Genomic DNA, 25669 nt, shown 5'->3' on the forward strand with positions numbered 1-25669 from the left:
ACCTCTACATTGCGTAGGACTTGCCTTATGCATGGCAGAACCCCCAGGGGCTGGATACAGGTTTAGAGATGAATTGCACAGCCAGATTGACATGCAACAGGGCCCAGTATTGAGGACCAACAATTAAGAACACCACATAGTTGAGGGGTATGGTAGCATAGTTTTCAACTACATTCAAGATCAGTATAGATAAGACTTCTGTAAGTATTATAGGTCAATATGGAATACAAAATTATTTGGATCCCAAGAAACCTTCCAAGAAGGGCTATGATATGTATGTGCTTATCTAAAGATCTCTGAAGCTATTAAAGCTTGGCAGAATGGTGTTCTAGCATGTGGCCTCTAACACATAAAGGGTCACGCGTTTGAGAGAATGGCCTCCATGGTCCTCTTGCAGTTGGAGAAGTGGAACCCAAGTGCTTGTGCTGAGGAATTATCAGCATCAAACATTCATTCTCTGCACTCACTTTCCATTCTCAAGGCTATCTTTGCAAGAAAGGAGCTATGGATCATACAGCCTTCATTAAAAAACAACTTAATTTACCCTGACATTTCTACGTTCTCCATATCAGGGGTTACTGTACCTCTAACACTATCGCAGGAACCAATCCTTGTAACAAACCCTGTTGCCTACTCTGTCCCCAAATATTCTCTAGCGATACCATCATAGAATCCAACCACAACAGACACACCCTCAGGGGCTCATTCACCTGCACATCTACTAATGTGATATATGCCATCATGTGCCAGCAATGCCCCTCTGCCATGTACATTGTCCAAACTGAACAGTCTCTACGTAAAAGAATAAATGGACACAAATCAGACATCAGGAATGGTAACATACAAAAGCTAGTAGGAGAACACTTCAATCTCCCTTGGCATTCAATAACAGATTTAAAAGTAGCCATCCTGCAACATAAAACCTCAAAAGCAGACTTCAAAGAGAAACTGCCGATTTGCAATTCATTTGCAAACTTAACACCATTAATTTGGTCTTAAATAGATACTGGGAGTGGCTGGCTCACTACAAAAGAAATTTTCTCTCTCTTGGTATTGACACCTCCTCATCAATTACTGGGAGTGGACCACATCCACCCTGATTGAATTGGCCTTGTCAATACTGGTTCTCCACTTGTAAGGCAACTCCCTTCTCTTCATGTGCCAGTATATTTATGCTTGTATCAGTAATTTTCACTCCATGCATCTGAAGAAGGGGTTTTTTACCTATGAAATCTTATGCCTAAATAAATCTGTTAGTCTTTAAGTCCCACCGGACTCCTCACTGTTATTTTCAGAGGGAAATGTGAACAAGCGGCGAGTCTGGCAGAATTGAAGATGAGGTCAATGGTTTGGCTAGGATTTAGAGAGGCATATGAACAGCTGAATACTTATCACATTTTTGAACTTCATGATATTCATTCTGACAAGTTTCTAATGGTCAGTTTACTGTATGGCAGGCCTCCCTAATTCCAACAACTGAAATTTGGTTTGCTGTGGTTACAGACTGAAACTTTGATAGATGTTTTCATATCTCATTGCCTAAATCTATATTGAGTATTTTTAGGTGCCTAAATATGGATTCAGTAGCTTAATTTTAGGCATGAAAATTGACTGTTCATTTTAAAACCACTCCCATTCGCTCTCTCATTATTTTGAATGTCGAAAATTTGCTTTGAGCACCTATCTGATCAAGTACAATCACCAAATAAGCAAAAGACTGCCCATGAATATATCTACTTCGGCCCACTCCACATTCAACAGGATAAGAGAAGAGAGAAAATAGATGCGTTTTGCAGCATGCCCAGAAGGTTAACAAATCTGGGCTCTGGTGAAGCAATTTCCAAAATAAAGGACCCCTCATAGGAGATAGTCTCCTAGCACTTTCCTCTTCTTTATATCAAGGGAATTTCAGTTCGAGCACCTCTGCCATTCTCAGCTCTGTTCTGCATTGCTAGCTCTTGTGATTTTATAAGAAATCTCACAATATTTGGTGATTTTCTGAAAACACTAGCTCCTGGAGTCATATGATTACATGAGAATTTCAACTTTCATTAAAAAGTGCATTCCTATCCCTCATGGTTGCAGATAAAAGCTTGAAAATGTGACCTAAGTATACCCAAAAGGTTAAAAAACCTAGAAGGTTAACAGGAAGGACCAATAATTTATTTTTTAAAAAATCTCTTGATTTCTAAGCCAATCTCATGATTTTTGGAAGTGTGACATGATGTTTGGCTGCTTTGGGTTGGCAATATTCACTGTGGCTGTGTGTCAGAGAGAGAGAGAAATAATCTCCCAGATAACTAAAACCATTTTGGACTTTATAGGCTAAAGCCAATACCCTGAATTCCACCTCAGAGCCTTTACTCATGCCCAGCTTGCAATGTAAGTTAGTTGTGACCTCTTCTATTATCCGCTGTTCTTGTTCTGTAAATGTTTCTATACATATCTCAAGTAATCAACATGATTACATGTTTCTATACATATCTCAAGTAATCAATGAAATTACTGATATCATCAAGATTCATTTAAAACTATCACTGTCTTTGATCCATTTGGTATCATGTTGCAAAACTATATGGACGCCTCAAAGTTAGACCCAAATCTCAGATACCACTTGTTCTCAGTAGCTCACAAATATGAAAGGATCTATGCAGAAAAGCACAATACATTAGAAAGAGCTCATAAGAAAAAATGGGAGCTGTTGATCTCAGAAAAAAATGGATCAGTGTAAAATAATTAATCTAAGCAACAAATATTGTCTCAAAAATTCTGAATTGTGACCATAAACGTATCATGCAAGAGCAAATTTCTGGCTGCATACATTCAGGCATCATTAGCAAGCTAAGCAGCATGCAGGTGGCGTTGTCTGAAAACCTTCAAATGGCTGCAAAGATACAATAACCTACATCACTTGAGCTAGTTATGTGATATATCTTGTTCTAAAGAAAGACAGGGTTACCCACTTTTAGAGCTTGCGCCTGCTCCTATTAAAGTCATTGTTAAAACTCCCACTGATTTCAGGGGTGCTTGGTCAGGTCCTTTGAGGGCAGTGGTACACATTGGCCAGTGTGCGAGTTAAATAAATTGGTTCCCGATATTCAAAAGTGACTTGTGATTTCAAGAGTTCTGATTTTTGGGGTAAGGAATGCAAGAAAGCAGACGCTGTTATAAGCAAAAGCAGCTGCAGAGGCAGTGCAAATACCACAAAGTTTTCATGTTACCTTTCTAAGAAAATACAATGTATAAAATCCTACTTCTTCCTTTATTATATCAAAGGATCACACTACAATTCTTATACCACATCACATACCACTTTCTTCCCTTGAATACCATTTGTTTTTCTTTGGCGTCTATAATTGTAAGAGAAATATTTAACACACATGCACAAAGCAGAATAAGTGGGTATTCATCCATGAAAGCTCACGCTCCAATACATCTGTTAGTCTATAAGGTGCCACAGGACTCTTTGCTGCCAAAGCAGAATAAATAACTGAGTAGCTGAGGTTAGACATCTTCTGGAAATACTCATTACAAGTTACCTGAGAAAGGTTTACAGAAATTCTGTCTCTTACCTCCTGAAGACTATCAACTGTACAATGCCTCTTCCTAATTTGCAGACTCCATTTTGACATATGTTTACCCTGGATATTAATTAAGCCAAAATTTTGATTTATTCAAAAATTAAATCTCCAAATTTCTCTTCATCATTATCCACTTTCTCAAACCAACTATATCAAAAAGCTCCTGTGCCAAAACATTGAGCCTGAGCCAATACCCCATGAAGTCAATGGGACTCTGATGGGCATTGGGCCAGACCCTTGTACAATAATAAAAGATTAGGATGCATCTTTGCATAACAAGAAAACAAATCCATAAAATTATAATGAAAAATCCATAAAAAGCATTCATAAAACCAGTACATAATCACTTTTAACATTGATTAACATATTTATACTGGATAACTTTAACTAGTATTGTGGGTATTTCTATTTCCCAGTATCATTTAATATAACCAGATGTTCTATTACCTCTAATGGGAGAGGCAGAATGGCCCAGTGTGTAAAGCACTGGACTAGAAGTCAGGAGACCTGCATTGTGTTCGCAGATCAGTCACTGACCTGCTGTATAAACTTGGGCAAGTCACTTCACCTCTCTGTGCCTTGATTTCATTTCCATGCCTTTCTTCTCAGAGTTTTCAACCAGGGGTACAGTTACCCTGGGGGGATACAGAGAGGTCTTCCAGGGGTTTACATCAACTCACCTACCTATTTGCCTAGTTTTACAACAGGCTACATAAAAAACACTAGTGAAGTCAGTACAAACTAAAATTTCATATAGACAATGACTTTTTATACTATACACTGAAATGTAAGTACAATAATCCAATTGATTTATTTTATAATTAGATGGTAAAAATGAGAAAGTCAGCCATTTTTTCAGTAATACTGTGCTGTGCAGTATGTATTTTTATGTCTGATTTTGTAAGCAGGTAGTGAGGTGTAACTTGGGACTACACAAGACAAATCCGACTCCTGAAAAGGTACAGTAGTCTGGAAAGGTTGAGAGCTACTGTGTCTTATCTGTTTAGATTGTCAGTTATCTGGGACAGTGACTGTCTCTTACTATGTGTCCAACACCTCGTCCAATGGGCCATAATCTCAGTGGTGACTTTAGGCATTACCGCAATATAAGTAAAAATAATAATGAAACTCAATCTTACTAACACTTCCACATGATTTGTTTTATTTTTGCTCAAGATACATCAATATTGAACATAGCTGCCAATGACTCAACTTTAAATACACTCATTTTCAACTTTGGCATGTGCCCATGTTAGACAAATAACAAGAACATTCCCCAAGGGCCCTGCCTTGATTTATTCTGAGCCATCAAAGTCAAGTCAGTGCAATAACTAACACTTCTGTGTGCAAGAACAAAACATTCATTAAAGCTGGTAGCTGTGATTTTCACTGATGTGGACTCTTCTTTGCTGTTTTTCTGGTGCTAAGAAGAGGTTATTTTATCCTAACAATAGTGCCACGTGACGAGTAAGTGCAACTCTTAACTGCCAATATCTGGCCTTTTTAATTTGTTTATTTTAGAACAGAGTCATGCAGTCATTTTTCACTCATCAAAAGATATTTTTGACACGGAGCTAATTTGTGAGAAAAATCTGTCTCCTCTCCTTTGAACACCTTTGGAGGTATATTTTTACACCATACTGACTATAAATCCCAAATATTTTACCATTTCTACCAGCATCATGCAGTGTGATGTCTGCACATGCACATAATCCTTTGGTCAGATTAATCTTCTTCCTTGTTGTTTTCACAGAAGGATGAAAATCAACTGCTACTTATTAATTATAATTCTTAGATCACCCTTCCTGTCCTATCTCATAGGTGACTGAGATTGTCTTATGTCCAGTATTAGCTATCCTTTCACTTTCATATGCTCTTATTATTGATCATAAATAATAAACAACAATAAATGTATTATTATTGTTATAAATTATGTGCATCTTACTAGTGCCCACAGAGTCTAATCAGGCATTATTGTCCCATGATGCTAAAGTATACACAGCACCGCATTTTCAAAAGACCTCACCTCCGATATGTTCTCAATGGGACTGACTAGGTCCTTACCACCACCAACAAAAGATTTTCCTCTAAGCCAGTGTTTTCCACAACACTTTATCCTTGCTAGTTAGGTCTCAGATAGGGCTATCTCTGCATGAAGAATAAGGAAGAATGAACAACCACTTCCTCTCTCACGCTCTGTGCACGTGGCATCTGCAGTGTGGCTACAAGCACTATGTAGCACAAGATACAGCATGACAAATGATGCCCCTTGCACTTATGGCCTCAGAAGAGTGTCTATGGCCCCTCCTCCATCCCAGATAGCGCCAGGACAGTTACAGCAGAGTAAATGCTTGCTATAACTTTTCTATGGTTTAGCAACTGCCATATCTCACCACACACCTCCTCACGAGGATATTGTGCAGCATAACACCTCTGTGGCCATTGCTCCTCACCCCTCAATAAGCCTCTGCCATCCGATTACACTAAGGGTGAACTCTCCATAATAAAAAAAACAAACAAGAAAAGGACAGTTCAACTACTAACAACTGGACATTGAGATTTGTGCTCCGATAGGCTCCTCTCCCCTCCAACTACCTTTTTACAGAGTTCCCTGGCTTTCCTTCGAGTATCTGACTGTCCAGAGCCCAGCTTCATCTGAACAGCTGTGGGTAATCTATGCAGGGAGTTAACTCTGTCTGCTGGTCTTCGGGAAGGACCTTTGCATTGCTGTGACGGATACAGCAGTGTCCCTCACACTGCTCAAAGGGCCAACTCTGTTTTAAATAGACTTTATTTTGCTCTCCATTGTTTGTAATAGTTGAAGCATTTAAAAGCATCATCATGTTGATTGTGTCCCTTGCTGCTTTTATCTCTGTTCTTATGCAGCTTCAAATTAACATGCCTTTTTCTTCATTTCCTTGTTTGTGCATCAGCTTCATTAATGCTGTCAGCACAGCTCTGGGGATAGAGTTAGTTAACTGCTGCTTCACTGCAAAAACCTTGCAAATATAATCCCAAATTCTGCCATTTGATATGTGCATGTAATTTCCATTGACAATGTAGTGAAAATCTATTTCATATGTCTATGACTACTGCGACACACGTACTGAAGGCAGCATTTGGGCCATTGGGTCATATGGCCAGTTCCCCTTTGGTGAAAACAGCATTGCAAGGCCAACCACATGAAAAAAATGCAAGGAAAGTAAGCCCCAAGAGTCCAAATTCTGATCTGAGCCACACCCACAAAACCCGTTGGATTATGAGCAGGGAATTTGACCCACTCTCCTTATTTTTGCATATCTGTATGCATTTCTTCCTGTTCAGTCTCTTTGCCCACAAAAGGGAAAATATAATTCAGTGGGCCAAATTCGCAGCTGGTAAAAGTTTGCCAAACTCCACTGACTTCTAAAGGCCTACCCTGATTTATAACAGCTGAGAATCTGGCCCTCTGTTTTTTGTTGTGCACAAAGCTCCGACACACTCCAACAACAGCTGTGTACCTGTGTCTTAATCTGACCCTCAGTTTACAGATCTTTTGCTGTGATGACAGTGGGGGTGTAATTCTCCTTAAAGCACTGCCGTGGCAAAGGACCTTCCTTAAAGTGCTGCTGCGGCAGCACTTCCATGTCGCTGCCCCTTTTGTCCCCCCATCGGCAGTCCTGCCAGACGGGGGGTGAAGCAAAAGGGGCAGCTGCTCTGGGGCCGGCGATTTAAAAGGGCGGCGCAGGCCAGGCAGCGTGGATGGGCTGGCTGGGGGAAGCTGACCCCCAAACCCCGCCCCTTTTGTCCAAGGCCCCACCCTTTCTGGGGACCCGGAGCCGGACCCCCATACCAGTAAGTGTTTCATATTACTTTCACCCCTGGGTACTGTTATGTCTTGTGGCAGGATTTGTGGGAAGCATATGCATGAGCTACATTTATCATCTTTCTTAGATCTACTGGCAATGGAATAGTTTATTTGATAATCTTGCTCTATACCTGTGAAATCGTCTCTTTACTGTTTATAAAAGAAATCATTTTGTATTGTCAACCATGACTTCTACCTTCTAATAAAGTTTCAGAAGTGCTGACTGCCTGAAGCACAAATTTAAGTCAATGGGAGCTTTCACTGCTCAGCCTCCCTGAAAAACCAGGCCCTTGATAATTTTTAAAAAATAAGTTAATAAGGTATATTAAAAACAGAAAATAGTTTTAAGAGTACATTCTCCTCTAAATGTGCAGGTGTATATGTCGTTAATATTGACTGGACTTACGCATGAACACTGGAAGCAGAATAAACCCACATGTAAGATATATTGTAGTCTCCTAAATTCTGACAGTTTTAAGAAACAAATGGACAAAGTGAGACCTATTGTATATGATGATGTCCTTTTAAATATTTATTATTTGGGTGTAAGTAAACTTTTAAACAAAAATGAAAGGTAAACTCACTGTGTATTCTCTTAATTGTTTTATTTTAAAATTCCCATATTTTGGAGATGCTATCTCTCCAAGGGTTTTAAGAACATTTTGAACAAGATGTCATGATTACCAGACCAAGGTTTTTTTTTTCCTACCACCTGCAAATGGAGTAGGAAAATGGTTTTACACTGTCTCCAAGAACATGCCTGGTTACTTAGTAATTCAACAATTGTCATCCATGTCACTATCAAAGTAATTGAAATCTCTTCTGATTGATGTTCTTGGATTTTTCAGGCTCTCTTATCAGTATAAATATTTTCTGGTCAGCTTTCTTATCCTATCCAAGTGGGTCTATAGAAGTTTCTTGTGATTGTTCTTTACCTCTAGTTCATTTCAATTCAATTCAAATTCTATCTACTCTGGAAGCCAACCTGTGAGTGAGTGTACTATCCTTCTGCATAGTCCTACTGCACCTATCTTTTTTTCACTGATACATTTGCTTCTGCTTGGTAACATACCTCCTTGTATATACTATAGTATGCAATGCAGTATTTTACTGGCCTAGTTAATTTCTTGATTTAGAAAAATCTTCAGGTCATATCATGCCCTCAGTGCACATACATAGCTTCCACTGACGTCACTGGAGTTTGCATGTATGGATTGAGGGCAGGATATAGCGCTAAGTCTAACTTACTCACTACATGAGAAACGGCTGACTACTGAAACTCCTGCTGCTCAGATGTTCTCCCCCTATCAAACCTAACCATAGGATGCCAGGTAGCAGGGACTAATGCTTTCACAGTCTTTTAAAATATCAGTGGCAATCCATCCATTTTGGTTGATACTCTAAATTGAAGAGGGGTGTTATAAATACCCAACCTATTGTGTCAATGGCCCTCGATATACCCCTATGTTTAGATAACTTCTAACTATACCATATTGAGCTAGGCCCTGGTCTCAAAACATCTTTGCATTTTCACCTCTGCTTGGATCCACTATTATTCTTCACAATGCATTTAAAGCAAACCCAGTTGATCACAACAATCACACAAAAATAATGTTTCTGATCATCTAGATAATATATAAGCATCCTTTTGTCCTACCAGGGACAGGCTGTACACCTGAAAGATATATTTATTTACCTTCAGCTTCAAAAAATAGAAAAATGATTGTGCTTCTTTTTAGTGCTACATATCTCCTTTCTTTTATAATCACGAAAGATAAAACTCAGATAGGAACACTGACAACATCACAGCTTTCAAAGTGCATTCACCCGTTACTGTGTAAACAGTACAGTCACTTACTTTAATTCATCTTCCTCGGCCCATCACACCTGCAAGTTCCAGGGTGCACACTCCGCACTTCCTGATTTAAATGCAGCAGTCTGGGATTTGGATTACATTTATCAAGCTATTACGCTATGCTAGAGGTATCAGTTTTGACAGACATATTGTAAGTCACCAAACAACTCTATTCTGAGACACTTGGTGCTGCTAATCTGCCATTTCTTATATTACTACTCTTTATATGGCTAATCTACAAATATGCCAGTTGTATTCCACCAAAAACTCCATGCAGCTGCTAGAGAAGTTAAACACTTGAGACCATACCTGCTGCAACTAAACTATGCTGTCTCCTAATTTGTATATTTCCTTCTTCCTCTTCCTATTATATTTCCATCTCCTCCAATATAATACATAAATGATAAAACCCTATGGATTCTATATGGTGCAGATAAAATTCCAACTATCAGACACCAGCTTAACTGTCCTGCAAAGTGGTCAAATCATTTTTTATTTTAATTTTTTAGAACCAGACCAACTACAGAAGAAGCCACTGTACTCGGAAATACCCTCTTTGCCATAGCTGCAGCTTCCAATGCTAGAAATTGCCTCTGAATTATTTCGAGTAGTCTCTAAACAATAATTTGGTCCACACCAAGCCACAAATGAGAAAGAAGCTGCTCTAGCCAATAAAAATCCCCCCACCTCTTAGTATTTTGATGCTTTTGTGATTTTTAACTGGCATCTACATTCATTCTGGTAACTGGTCACCTCAATCAGAAAAAGAGCATATAATCTTCCCCATACTCACATGGCACTGTGCGGAGGTAGAGATTGTCTCGTATGATCTGCTGGAGCTCGTGGTCCACCGAACCTTTCTGGAACCGTAAATTGAGGTAGTGACGAAGGTCCTTATCAACGATGCCTCCTGTAAAAGCGACAAGAGGCCACTGAATAAAAGACCAAACAAAGATAGTCACAGATTTTAACTTCTTTTTTAAAAAAAATTAAATCATCGCCTTGCTTGCAATAGAATCAGTCACTTGCAGGCTCTGCTACTGTACAGATAACTTTCCTTTATGCTACTGCCAGGACAAAGATGGTTTTTAGCTACAGAAATGCACTCAGCATAATAATGTAATTTCTTATTGATAAACAATTATTTTCAAGAATGAAAATACTTAATGACAACTGAGTAGTAAAATCCACAAAGTTAAAAAAACCAGACATCTATGAAACAAAATGAGCCACAGACAGAGATGTCAAAGTATTTTACTGCACAGGCAGATAACATGTATTATGCTCTGCATGATTCCTTAGCCATTGCCCATCAGCTTATTAAAAGCTAATTCCCTTCTCCAAACTGTCCCTGTATGACATGTGAAAAGCTCTAACTCCAAAGGCAGTTAGAATACAATGCAACTAAAGCACTCTCAAATGTCCTGAATGTTCACAAAAATAATAATAAAGAATCAATGCCATGTTCACTATAAATGATCCTTGCATGTGGAAAACATATAATAGCAATCAAGTGTGCTTATTTCATTTCCACCACTGAAATCAAATCAATAGTAAGGTGATAGCATCTCAAAAAAATTTACAAACTTGCACGTAGATGACGGGAAGCAGGTTGAACATACTGTCTCTCCAATTTCACCATTACTTTAGAGCAAACCAGCTTGGACATTGAAGCACTGCTCTGCTGGTTATTGAATGCATCATATTCCATGATTAAAAACAGATACATAAATCAAATCTAATTTATGTAATAAACATTTCCAGAAATATTTCCCCTCCATCTCAATTAACTAACTGATGGACCACATTTTGTTACTATAGGCAAAAATCTATAAATAGCTACATTTCTTACTGTTTAACATGAGGGAGGAGGGATAATATAGAAAACCCTTGACATGCCATTCACAGAGATATTCCCCAAGATGAAACATCACAATTGGATTGATTTCTAACTTGTTGCATCACACATTCAACCTCAAAGCATGAAAACAAAAGACAGTTGTAGCTGAACCCTTTCACAAAAGTACCTGGGCTCTGTATACAGAAAGCCTGTCCTGCAACCATGAGCAAATATCCTCCCCAGCCTGATTATCCCCATCACATCAAATGCCAATGGAAACAGCCCATGGTTATAAAAACAAAATACTTTTCTCCTTACAATTACTCCTACTTCCCTGTCAATAGCAAGTCAATAATCTTTTTACCCCCACTGTTTTTCACCAACTTCAAAACATTTCTGTTCCAATTCCACAAAAGCTTATAAATAAATTGTGATCTTTAGTTAAAATCAAAAGCAACTGACTCCTACAATAAATATCCCATCAAGACACGCCAAGTACCTATGTGCTGGTTTCCCGGAGGGTCAGGACTTCCATGCAGGTCTCTGCTCTGCAGCTGTCCAAGCTGAGCTACTGAAGTCCATTACTTCAGCACTACCAAACCTTGTTTCTAACCACAGGCTTTATGTATAGGACTAGACCATGTCTACTCCTGCTAGTTTCTTACAAGAATACAGAGAAGTGAGGGCTGGAGGAAAGCTGCAGAGAAATCCTCTGCTAGTGATAGGAATTAACCATCCTTTCTGATTGGCTGTAAAGAGTAAAGGTCCTGCAGCTCTTGCTCTCCCTGCTCTCTCTAATGCGTGGAACATACCCACTGATGCAGATGCTTTCTGGCAGCCTGAGAAAATGCCAGCTATAGAACAACAGATGTAGTCTGCCTACTGACATAAGCTAGAATCAGTCACCTTATGGAAACGGCTCTGACGTAACTACATTTAGTAGTGTACGTGAATTCCTGACCCTAAAAATGCAGTCTTGGTTTACATCCACCGCCTCAAAACAGCCATTTATTTCACTTTGTGTCAAAAATACGCACCACAAATCCTTACAACACTACATGAAAAAAGTCACCTTTTTGTAAAAATGTAAATTTCAAATGAAAGTGTAACTATATATATTAACAATAAATGATATCCATAACCTTCTACTTCTTATGCACAGATTCAATAACTGAACTTAAGATCAACCTTAATACTTGACCCCTGTGGTTCAGAAAAAGAACCTGCAAGCACAAGTGCAACATACCAAAATTGTACTCTGCACATTGTTATATACTGTAGCATGGAAAAAAAATTGTTTTAAAGAGCAGTCAGAGAAATCACAAAAAGAATATGTACAAGCCACAGTATTTCCCTATCAAAAAATCATTATGTTCCCAGCGTTAATTGACATTTGGACAGAAGATGCTATTTTGCGACTATGATAGAACAATTACGTTTACACTTTAGAAGGCTGAAACTGTACTATATTCCATTTCATATACATGACAAATACTCCTACTGGAAGGAATTTTTATTTAAGCAAAACACTTGACATTTTCCCCTCTCGATCACTCTAAAATGTTCTGCTACTCTAATTCATTTCAATGTTCTTTAAAGGCGTGCACCAATTTTCTCCCCATTGGTGCCTAATATATCTTTAAAACATTGGCAAGCAGCCTGTTAGTAGCCTGATCTTGCTCCCACTGAGGTCAAAGGGAGAACACTCAGTGACATGAGTATGAGCAGTACTGGGCCCTGAGACTTTAATCAGGGAGACTCATTTAACAGAAATGGGTTACATTTAAAGCCTTCATTTAACAGAAATGGGTTACATTTAAATCTTCTGATACAAAAATCAGGAGCAACATCATAAGAAGAGAAATACAAAAAAAGGAAAATGTTCTATAAAAGGCTGTAATAAGGTTTATCAAAATTATACATTGAGCTTATTTTAGAAAGAAAAGGAAAGCACCACTGGCACTATCTGTAAGAGCTAAGAGTACTTAACCTGAAGGATGAGAACTTGAGAAAAGAACTTTGGATGAGAAGTAGCCTCTGTTTTTGTGGAGAAATAGAGACATACAACTGATCATATCCAACACACCTGAGATCATTTCCTGGCTTCCATGATAGGTTAACTTTCTGTACAATGCAACTTTCCTTTAAAAAAAAAATCAGGTAAGTTTATAGCTATTTTGGTTGTGAATAAACATCCCTAACATAAAGAGGCATTAACCAACAGAACATTTTCCTGAGCCTGCTGGCAGCCTGAAATAATAGCTCTACAAAGATGTGAATTGCACCATATACCTTGGTAGGTATAGGCTGTGTGCCTAACATGTGATACTATTGCAAATATTTGTGCAAAGCAGATAAATATATGCAGAAATGGCCAAATAAACAAAGAGCATAAATCATAGAATCATAGAATCTCAGGGTTGGAAGGGACCTCAGGAGGTCATCTAGTCCAACCCCCTGCTCAAAGCAGGATCAAACCCAACTAAATCATCCCAGCCAGGGCTTTGTCAAGCCTGACCTTAAAAATTTCTAAGGAAGGAGATTCCACCACCTCCTTAGGTAACCCATTCCCGTGCTTCACCACCCTACTAGTGAAAAAGTTTTTCCTAATGTCCAACCTAAACCTCCCCCTCTGCAATGTGAGACCATTACTCCTTGTTCTGTCATCTTCTACCACTGAGAACAGTCTAGATCCATCCTCTTTGGAATCCCCTTTCAGGCAGTTGAAAGCAGCTATCAAATCCCACCTCAGTCTTCTCTTCTGCAGGCTAAACAATCTCAGTTCCCTCAGCCTCTCCTCATAAGTCATGTGCTGCAGCCCCCTAATCATTTTTGTTGCCCTCCGCTGGACTCTCTCCAATTTTTCCACACCCTTCTTGTAGTGTGGGGCCCAAAACTGGACACAGTACTCCAAATGAGGCCTCACCAGTGCTGAATAGAGGGGAATGATCACATCCCTCGATCTGCTGGAAATGCCCCTACTTATACAACCCAAAATGCCATTAGCCTTCTTGGCAACAAGGGCACACTGTTGACTCATATTCAGCTTTTCGTCCACCGTAACCCCTAGGTCCCTTTCTGCAGAACTGCTGCCCAGCCATTCGGTCCCTAGTCTATAGCAGTGCAAATAGTTGTGCCCCTAAAATTGCTCCTTCCAGGTAGATGCTGAATGTAACAGTTACTTTACTAAGGACCTGATCTCACAAATTGCTCAACATGGATAGGCACACCTGTGCCAATGTGGAGCCCCACTAAAGCCAAGCACAACAGCTTGCAGGACGGAGTCCTATAAGTTACTATGTTCTTAAGTTATCCTGCACATTCTACCAATCTCCCATTGTAACGAGCGGAAGAGCTACTGTGCATGATGGAGACTAGATGGTACTGGGTTCCTAAATCCAACCCACAGATCATAATTAAAAATTAATTTGGTCCTCTCCACAGGTTAATTCAGACAACTATGTCATAGAGGATCCATGTATTAGCAGCCATGTCTGGTCTTTTTTTCCCGGCTTGAGGCATATACTGTGTTTCAGTTCCATTTAATTTCAAGGAATCCCACGGCTTTACTAGCTGGGAAATATTGGACAGCAATTAAATATTTCCAGTAATGATCTCTTTCATAATGCATGCAAAATAAACACAAAATCCAAAGTTAAATGCAAAGTACTACAATGGGGAAGGAAAAACCAAATACCCAGCTACAAAATGGGGAATAACTGACTAGGTGGTAGTACTCCTGAAACAGATCTGGGGGTTATAGCGGATCACAAATTGAATGCGAATAAAAAGTCTGATGCAGTTGCAAAAAAGTTAATGTTCTGGGGTATATTATCAGGAGTATCATAAGACATGGGAGGCAATTGTACTCAGCACTCATGAGGCTGGAGTTCTGTGTCCAGTTAAGGGCACCACACTTTAGAAAAGTAGTGAACAAATTGGAGAGAGTCCAAAGAAGAGCAACAAAAATGATAAAAGATTTAGAAAACCTGACCTATGAGGAAAGGTTAAAAAACTGGACATCTTTAGTCTTGAGAAAAGAAGACCAATGGGGGATCTGATAGCAGTCTTCAAATAATGTTAAAGAGGTGTTATCAAGAGAACGGTGATCTATTATTCTCCATGTCCACTGAAGATAGGACAAGAATGGTTTGTTTTCACAGTGGAGAGAGGTAAAGAATGGGGTCCCCCAGGCATCTGTACTGGGATCTGTGCTGTTGATAAATGATCTGCAAAAGGGGCTGAACAGTGACGTGGCAAAATTTGAAGACAATACAAAATTATTCAGTATAGTTAAGTCCAAAGATGACTGAAGAATTGCAGAGGGATCTCACTGCCCTGGGGGACTAGGCAACAAAATGGCAGATGAACGTTAATATTGATAAGTGCATAGTAATGGAGTCATTGTGGAAAGTTCTCTGAAAACATCCACTCAGTGTGCAATGGTAGTCAAAAAAGCTATTAGAATGTTAGGAACCATTAGGAAAGGGATAGATAATAAGATTGAAAATGTCATAATGTCACTACATAAACTGATGGTATGCCCATACCACAAATACTCTATGCAGTTCTGCATCTCAAAAATATATATTAGAATTGGAAAAGGTACAGAGAATGGCAACAAAAATGATTACGGGTATGCAACAGCTTCTATATGATGAAAGATTAAAAGACTGGGAGTGTTCAGCTTAAAAAAAAAGAGACAATTAAGGGGCCTAAACAATCATGAATGGTATGGAGAAAGTGAATGGGGAAGTATTATTTACCCCTTCACATAACACACGAACCAGGGTTCACCCGATTAAATTAATAGACAGCAGGTTTAAGACAAACAAAAGTAAGAATTTCATACAACACAGTCAACCTGTGAAACTCATTGCCAGGGGATGTTGTGAAGGCCAAAGATATAAATGAGTGAAAAAAAGAAAAAAGGTAAGTTTCTAGAGGGTAAGTCCACCAATGGCTATTAGACAAGATGGTCAGGGACGCAACTCTATGCTCTGGGGGGGTCCCTAAACCTGACTGCCAAAAGCTGGAACTGGACGATAGGGGATGGATCACTCAAAATTTGTTTTGTTCATTCCTTCTGAAGAATCTGGCATTGGCCACTGAGAGAAGACAGGATACGCTAGATGGACCATTGGTCTGGATCACTGTGGCTATTCTTATGTTCTTAAGAAGCAACAGGCTTAACTTGTAGCAAGGGATTTTTAGGTTATATATTAGGAAAAAGCTTTCTAACAATAAGGATAGGTGAGTTCTGAAATGGGTTTCTAAGGGAGGTTGTAGAATCCCCGTCACTGGAGGTTTTTAAGAATAGGCTGGACAAACACCTGTCAGGGATGGTCTAGGTATAGCTATTGCTTCTGCTTCCGCTCAGGACTTTATGAGCAATTCCAGCCCTGTATTTTGATGAGTCTATGTCTGTTTTAGATGCAGCTACCAATCATGATGGCAAACTCGTAGACACAACTGAACTTGAACCCACAGATTATAAAATTAAATACACTTGGTCAAACTAAGAACTGCTGTCTTTGCATGTTTCACCCATGAATTTAATGAGCAAAGTATAACCTTTCATAGTGTTTTAATATATATTGTGTCTAGTTTCTTTCTCCTCTCAATAGCTAGTAGCAAAGCCCATTTTGTAAAGAAATGCAATAAAAATACACAAAAGGATATTAAACAGTTTGTAGCTGATTAAAAAATTCAAAACTGGAGAGGATAATTGCCATTTCTGAAAAAATGACAGAGATAAATGTAAGGAGGTTTATACTTTTCCCCAGCCTGAATGTTGTTAGCGGCTTTTCATATTTTCCCATTTTGTAACCCTGAGATGCTGCAGATGGAACTTTATAATTTTTATTTTTCAGAGAAGGTCTGGTTGCAAAGTGTGAACCTTCCTCTTGCTATTCAAACTACGTTAGGAGTAAGAAATAAAATATTTAAAGCTAATATAATTTTTCTGGCTTTAGCTTACTTATAAATATTTTACAAAATGTTCATGAATTACTACTTTCTCATCCTGTATCATAACTTTTCAACAAAGTGACTTCCTAGGACCTGGTATGGTAGATGTTATTTGTATTTTAACAGTATAATCAATTGCATCTCAACCATGAACAACTGTCTTGGAGATTTTATTTACAGGGATTAGATTCTAAAAGATTTCTGTTTTTCTGGGTTCTATAAATACTCTTTGTAAGAGAAGTCTATGAGTAAGCGAGTCTCATGTCTAAATTTGCATCTTTTCAGGACCTACACGCCTTAGAAAAGTAAAAGGTAAATTCCTTAAGATATGCTCCTTGTGAAATCAAATAGACGAAGGCCCTACTTGATTTACAGGATGATTGTCAAAATATTGCTGCTGACTTGCGGAAAAGCCATGTAAAATCATGGAAAAGTAATAATGGACCCTATTATTTGTGGTCATTTGGAAAAGGGTTGACAGCAGGAGCCTGGGGCTGAGAGCAGGGGCCTGGGACTGAGAGCAGGGGCTCTAGCTATTGGCAGCCCACTGCTGAGAGCGGGAGCTGAGGGTTGTCAGCAGCAGCCTGGGGCTGAGAGTGGGGCTCCCACCATCAAAACTGCAGTGGAAGCCTAATTTTGCGGGATCTGCAGTTTCCGCAATATCATGAATGAAGTAGAGCCATACTCATCACCTTATTTTATGTAATCTTTTCATATCATTCCATAATGCCATCTCTCTCTCTGCATATTTCTAATTTAGATTATATAGTCAAAGTCTGGGCAGAAGCTATAGTCCAGGCTCAGTTGATTTAAACTGGCTTCCACTGATGTCAATCAAACAATGCCGATTTACACCAGCTGAAGATCTGCCCCCATGTTTTTAATCTATGGTGCTATATGAAAATGCTTATAATAACTAACACCACTATAGCATCATTTTATGGGTCACTAAGAATAATGCAAAATTATTCTGAAGACCGTTGATGGAAGATTTGGTCCAGGCCACTCATTGTCTTCCCTTTTCTTTAGTCAGAGGATGGATGGGAGAGGCCTATCAATCACTAGATTGCATGGGGTTATGCTGACTTTATTAGCTCCTTTCTCTATGGGTGTGGGGAATGGAGAAAAATCTATTGTGTACATATAAAACCTGCAGAAATTTTCCCTAAGCTTTTCAACAGACTTTTAATAATCAGGGCCCTGTGTACAATGCAAGAATATGGCTGTGTAAATAGTCATATTTCCAAATAACTGGAAATTTTGACATAAGAAATAGCAAATTATCCCATATCCCCCCTACCACAATTCCCTTGCACCGTCCTTTTGTCCAATTATCCTAGTCTTTAATTAGAGTGACCAGACGTCCCGATAAAATCAGGACTGTCTCGATATTTAGGCATTTGTCCTGTGTCCCGACCAATGTTTGGTCAGGACGCAATTTGTCCCAATATTTCGCACTGCGGGTTTGTTTGTTTTTTGCTCCGCTGCTGGCACTCCAGTTTTTTGTTGTGTTTTTTAGCTCTGCCAGCGGCACTCTGTTTTTTGGGGGATTTTTTGCTCCACCGGTGGCACTCCAGTGTTTTTGTTTTGTTTTGTTTTTTGCTCTGCCGGCGACCCCTCCCCCCATGTGTCCAGATATTTTCTTCCTCTCATCTGGTCACCCTATCTTGAATACATATTTGCCCACAAACACTTCTGTAAAACCACCTTCTTCCATGTTGCCTCTTATGCATTGGAATTTATGCCCTGAAGTAATCTGTAATTCCACTACCTTCTCCCTCCTTCAAATCTCTACTGAAGATCCATCTGTGGTGGGCACCTGCAGGAAATCAGCCAAACTGATTGAGCAGCAGTCAGGAACAGCTGATATTAAATATATCTACGTATATGTATTTTCACTGGCCTAGCGCTATTTCACTGCAACAAATTCAAGCTTAAAAAAAAATCCCTACTGAAAGAGGATAAAAAGGTGGTTTATGAATGGTACCAAAGTTAGTCTATAATGTTAGATATTGTTCATGACACAAACTGTTAAGCAAACAATATCTGTTATTTCATAGTTTCCATAATAAAGGCTATGGCATACAGTTAACATTTTGGAAGCGCTATATGATTATTCTAATTCTTTATTACCTTTCTTAGCTAACAAGAGTACCGACAATTCAGTTTTTAAACAGAATGTAGAAATTCTGAAGCAGCATCATAACTCTCCCTTGCTTTTATAAGGATTTATTATTAAAACACAGCCTACAGCAAAGCACATTATTCAAAGGAAATGATTCCCAATGAACATATTTAATACTCAGAGGAACATAGAGACATAAATGTTGGCCATTCATTGATCACTTTATACTGGGCATATTTGACACTAGAAGTTACTTGAGGATTCTATCTAGAATACATAATCACTAAGAATTTTCTGGAAGCTGCTTGACAAATCCTTAAAAACTTTGTAACAAACAAACATTTTATAAACTTCCTTGTTTTAAAAACCCACCATTATGCATAGATTTTTCATCTCTCTTTCCAAATCTCCTTGCCTATCTACCACCAGTCTCAAGCAATTGCGTATCATACTTGAAAAGGCCTAAATGTAAGAGGTGATCAATCTATACACTTTTATAGCTCTCCTAAACTCTCTAGTATCTGGCACAATTCAAGATATGACAAAGCAGTGAAAATATTTATGCAGGAAACTTAAAATGCTGTAGGGTGCATTTCTTCAAGGTGAATAAATCTTCTTATAACTTTTACTTCATGATTCTTTATTGATGATGTAAATAATTTTCAATAACAAAGTGTTCGGAACATAGGTAACTTTTGTGACTAAGGACTTGTCTACGCTTGAACACTACAGCAGTGCTGGTATAGCACTTCAGTGTACCTTATAGACTAACAGACGTTTTGCAGCATGAGCTTTTGTGGGTGAATACCCACTTCTTCGGATGCAAGTGGTGGAAATTTCCTGCTAGAACAGGGCCTCATCCTCCCTGATTGATCTAACCTCGTTATCTCTAGCTTGCTTCTTGCTTGCTTATATATACCTGCCCCAGGAAATTTCCACCACTTGCATCCGAAGAAGTGGGTATTCACCCACGAAAGCTCATGCTGCAAAACATCTGTTAGTCTATAAGGTGCCACAGGATTCTTTGCTGCTTTTACAGAACCAGACTAACACGGCTACCCCTCTGATACTTGACACTTCAGTGTAGACACACTTATGTCAGCAGGAAGGGTGTAAATGTCACTGCAGCAGCATCTCTAGGAGACATTGTGCCTGAGATAGGAAAACAGCCTCTGGTAGTGCTGGAAGGCTGCGTACAGCAAGGGTGTCAAACATGGGATCCACAGGCAGATATGGCCTTGCTTGTTGTATTTACCTGCATGACATGTTTCAGTTAGTGGAATCTCAGCTTTTATTTATTTAAATAAAGTAAAGTTCCCAGCTGTCACGATTATGATGAAAATCCTGCAAGTGTGAATCAATGCAGTAACGTCGTCTTGAGTCTGCAGGCAGCTTCAGGCATCGACTCGGAGATGCAAACTCTCCTGTTCCTTATTAAACTCATGGAAATGTCAACACTAAGTCCAACAATAACACATACAGCTGTGCCACGTTACTGAAGTCAGTGTGATTTAGATGGTCACGTCTTTGCGGCAGGAGCTGTCATTCATTGTGTACAGTGCCCAGCACAGTGGGGCCCCAGTCTCTAAGAACTACTGCAATATCAAACAACATAAAAACTGAGTTGTACCTTATGTAACAAAGGGAAATTTGACTCAATTTCTGTTCAGAAGACTCAGCATTTAATTTTTTGGGCTCTAGGTAATGGAAGTATAAATGGAGCCCACACAGTATTTTCACTGCACTATTGTTGCTGCTTTCTCTCTACAAAAGCTTTCAAGAAATTGCTTCCTACCCTAGTTTTAAACTTCAGTGAAGATGAACTTTCGAATTCGAGATTAGAACTGTTTGCAGTTGTCTCCAGCACACCATCAATGTGACTGCTAACTTAAAATATAAACATTAATGATTGTGACTGAGATTTTTAAAGGACTGTAATTGTTCCTACAAGACTTATTACAAGGGAAATAATTACCTCTACAGAATTTTTTTTGACAAATAGTAAAGGCGCATAATCGAAGTATCAATGTGAGGCTACAAAGCTAGCTGGAAACTAGGGGAAAAAGCCTTTTCTTTTCACCTTGAGCTTTAAAGGGATTTATTGAGGCCCTACTGCAAGTAGGTCTTCACTTTAAAAAAAAATTAAGCAGTGTATGATTATAATTCAGTCATTCAGATGATGGATCTTGCTCCCATATTTGGTTTGAGTTATGTGTAGCAAAATGGTGTCCCAATCTGGTCGAGGCAACCACTTGCTATGGTACTACATGTAACTCAGAATAATAAAACCCCAAGGGAAATAATGGAAAAACTCTAGTGACTTCAATGGGAGCAGTCCCAACTATGGACCAAATGATACTACAGATTTAAGAGATCTTAGCCAGAAGTGTCCAAATGGGCTCATTGACAAGGAAAGATGAAAGAGTCCTGAAGATTTTTAAATCTTTAGTATTCCATCAAAACAGATTAAAATATCTACACAGACAGGCAGACTTGTAGGGAAAACAAATACTGCTTCCAATCGTGCGCTGCTGAGGGACAGTCATTAGGAAGATACAGTTAAAGATTTCCATATCTGGTAAGATTAAAAGATGTAATGAATATTAACAGTATGCAGTGTAGCTGCAGCCATGTCAGTCCCAAGATATTGGAGAGACAAAGTAGATGAAGTAATGTCTTTTATTGGACCAATTTCTTTAGGTGAGACACATGAAGAAGAGGTCTGTGTGGCACAGAAGTTTGTCTCTCTCACCTATAGAAGTTGGTCCCATAAAAGATATTATCTCACCCACCTTGTCTCTCTAATATTAATGGTGACATTCAGGGCCATAGTCACTCTGACTAGTACAGAGAGATGGGTTCAAATTACTCTTCATTGTGACTGTCTCTGCTGTACGGCTGAGTCACCGGATGGAGACAGAGAACTGTCTACCTTCTCCGGGGCACCACAAGGCCTGAGTGCTGAACCAGTGCATCCGGTACATCTCATCCTTGCCCAGAACACCTAGTTTTTGGTCAGCACTGGCTCCCACACAGTTCCTTGGTGGTCACTGTGCAATGCCAAAATCTCTCAATAGGCTTTCTGCTGGAAGAAATCAGCTTAAGTGTAAACATACAAAATAGGAAAAATAAGGTTTCCTGAGGATTTCTTAAAGATTTTTCATATGGGGACAAACATTTACTTGTCCTTATTTTTACAAAGGATGCAAAACATCTCTAACATTTTAAAAGTAGACAGCAATTCCCCCTCTATTTTAACTTTTCAGTCTGATGTGTTCAGTGTTTTAGAGCCCAGCAGCCAGGAAGCTTCTTCTGTCTTACTAAGGACAATACTCCTTTTTTCTCTAGCACATTTATTAGTACTCTTTTCTAAAAGAGACGGTTTGCAATAGAACTTGGGTTTGGTCTTGGCGATGGTTTGAATAAAATATGAAAATCCTGATCTGAATAAAGCAATATAGTTTTCCCAGACTTGAATCATTTGAGAGGATTTGAATCATTGTTCCACAATTTTAACTGCTTGAGTTGGAGGCTTCTTTTTCTCACTTCAGGAAATAATACTGCTGTGTCAATAGGCCTGGATTAGTTTGATGGCATTAAACAGAAAGAACAAGACTCATCTGGAAGGATAGAAAAAAAACATACAGTTTATGAAAGAAAATAGACAATCAAATTTAGGCTTTTATGGTGTTAATTTTAACAGCAATTATACGATAAGATTGAGGCTGGGATCTTCAAAGAGGGCTAAGAGAGTCAGATATCCAAATCCTTAGGATCTTTGAGCCTAAGTCTGAGCCTAATATACAGCATCACTACCACCAAGCATTATTTTCTAGCTGTCTCATAAGTTGTTACTATACAGAAGGTGACCAGTTTACAACCTGAAATTTATGAAAATCAGTAGATGCAACCTATGTCTGCAAAAGGAAAGACATTATTTTGGAAACTTGGCTCACGAGTTCATTACTAATTTCAGAAACATGGACTACAAATGTGAGTTGTCAGATCCACTCCCTAAAAACAGCAGGGGCGTGATTCTCAGTTTTTCTGCACTATGCATAGTTTCATTTACACCAGCTCAAAAAAAACTGTACAACACTACCAAATTAGAATTAGAGGTTCTTTACACATACTTTGCACTGGTGAAAACTAGGACACAAGTCGCAGAGCAATGGAGAATCAGGTCCCAGAAAATTAAGACTACACAAGGAGACCAATTAACAAATGAGCAAGAACATATAGCTCAACTTTTAGTTTTGTACCCAAATACATTGGCCACAGCACACAGTACATTTTAGTAGACTTTCATTTGAGTGTAATGTTACAATAACCTTAAAGTTAATTAGTGATACTATTTGAAGGTGTCATTTCTAGGCTACAGGAAACCAACTGACTCATGGAATAATAGTCAGGCAAGCACTGACCATAAGACTCAGAGCTCATTCTCTCTCATTACATCTATGTTAACTCTGCTGGTACTGTAGCACACAACTTCAAAAAGCTAGATGTTACTAAGTTTTTCTTTTGCACTTTTTTGGGAATAAGAGTTGGTATCAACAAAGTGATTTTTATTTTTATTTTTTCCTGTGGATGTATACTGCCTAAGAGCCCTGGGACATTTATTTATCTGCTTTTAAATGATCATTTGAAATTTTTACACACACACACACACACACACACACACACACACACACACACACACACACACACACTTCCACTGTAAAAAGAAATTCTAACACTGATATTTACAGTATTTAATGGAGGAAACCATTAGAGATCTAGAAATTTCTGTAACATAGAGGTTGCCTTTCTTTTTATACAAAAAATTAATTTTCCAAATCAGCAGTTACTGCTTTAAGTTATTGTAAAACATGGTACAGGTAATCCAATTAATTCTTTCTTGAGGACAGTGAATCCTTACAGGTAGGCTTGGAAAGATTTGATTTTTATCAATAAATTTCAGTAGACAGCAACAAAAATAGTTCTATAGATAATAATTGAAATTTACAAAAATGCAAAGTAAGAAAAATGATGCTTGAGAACTCAGTTTGATTTAAGGATATTTACTGTGTAGATTTTGACATGTGATATTGACAATTTGTCTTTTAATGGTTATTAAAGATACTGTCTGTCATTAAATAATTGTCTGACCCCAAGATAACTTTCCACAACTGTGAAAATTTAAAAATTAAAATAAAAAAAAAATGCTTAAAATCCATGACTTTGGGCAGCTGTGAACATATTGATAAAAATCTAAAAACATGTTTGAATAATATCGATACTCATGTTTAATTAAAATTTAAAAAAAAATAATTCTGCCAAGTCTACTTACAACTTATTGTTTGAGCATTTTCACTAATAGAGCAGCTTGATTGGATGACACCAAAAACAAAGCCAGGAACAACAGAATTTTCGGGGGGGAGGAGCAGTCGGGAGTTTAAAAGAAGACTAATTTGTTAATGACTATCTTTTATCATGACAAAGTTATTAGCTATTGTAGCAATACAGCAAGACAGATGGTTTCTTTTACAACAACACAGAACTAATTTAAATTGTTTTCTGGCATAATCAGTCATACTTGTCAAGTTTGAAAGATGTGCAGTCAAAGTACAATCAAAACAGTGTGAACTTTGGTGAATTGTTGAGTTGTGTTTCAGTATAAAAATGAAATTGAAGCAGCTAGAGCCTTCTACAGAATTGTGCATCATTCTGCATCTGGATTTTCTAGGGACTATTTCCAGAAATAACATCATTTTACACGTATTGCTTAGTTTCTTTAAACATTTCCCCCCATCTATGGTTTAGGTTTTAATTACATCTAGTTCACTGCTACATGAGATCTTTCAAGCAAGGGTATTGGGGCATTTGCAAAGACAAAGCAAGAATCAAAAGATCTGCACTAAGAAGGGAGGAGTAGTAGATACCCTGGAGGGTAGGGATAGGATACGGAGGGACCTAGACAAATTAGAGGATTGGGCCAAAAGAAACCTGATGAGGTTCAACAAGGACAAATGCAGAGTCCTGCACTTAGGACGGAAGAATCCCATTCACTGTTACAGACTAGGGACCAAATGGCTAGGAAGCAGTTCTGCAAAAAAGGACCTAGGGGTTACAGTGGACGAGAAGCTGGATATAAGTCAACAGTCTGCCCTTGTTGCCAAGAAGGCTAACAGCATTTTGGGGTGTATAAGTAGGGGCATTGCCAGCAGATTGGGAGACGTGATCGTTCCCCTCTATTCGACATTGGTGAGGTCTTATCTGGAGTCCTGTGTCCAGTTTTGGGTCCCACACTACAAGAAGGATCAGCAAAGAATCCTGTGGCACCTTATAGACTAACAGACGTTTTGCAGCATGAGCTTTCGTGGGTGAATACCCACTTCTTCGGATGCAAGCAGTGGAAATTTCCAGGGGCAGGTGTGTATATATAAGCAAGCAAGAAGCAAGCTAGAGA

At 38.7% G+C, this 25669-nt stretch overlaps 1 protein-coding gene across 16 annotated transcripts in view; it reads right to left on the reverse strand.

Moving 5' to 3' along the window:
- MAGI2 (membrane associated guanylate kinase, WW and PDZ domain containing 2) overlaps positions 1-25669 on the reverse strand; it is a 1074597-nt gene that overhangs the window by 730214 nt on the left and 318714 nt on the right. For 15 of the 16 annotated variants that reach the window (XM_039518176.1, XM_039518126.1, XM_039518238.1 and 12 more), the window contains exon 2: positions 10077-10193. In XM_039518176.1, coding sequence (XP_039374110.1) covers positions 10077-10193 — 117 coding nt within the window. Of the gene's footprint in view, positions 1-10076; positions 10194-11135; positions 11178-25669 lie in introns of those variants that run through there. The other variant, XM_039518198.1, reaches the window with a different exon arrangement.

The sequence above is a fragment of the Mauremys reevesii genome, linkage group 1 (assembly GCF_016161935.1).
Source record: "Mauremys reevesii isolate NIE-2019 linkage group 1, ASM1616193v1, whole genome shotgun sequence".
NCBI classification, from domain to species: Eukaryota; Metazoa; Chordata; order Testudines; family Geoemydidae; genus Mauremys; species Mauremys reevesii.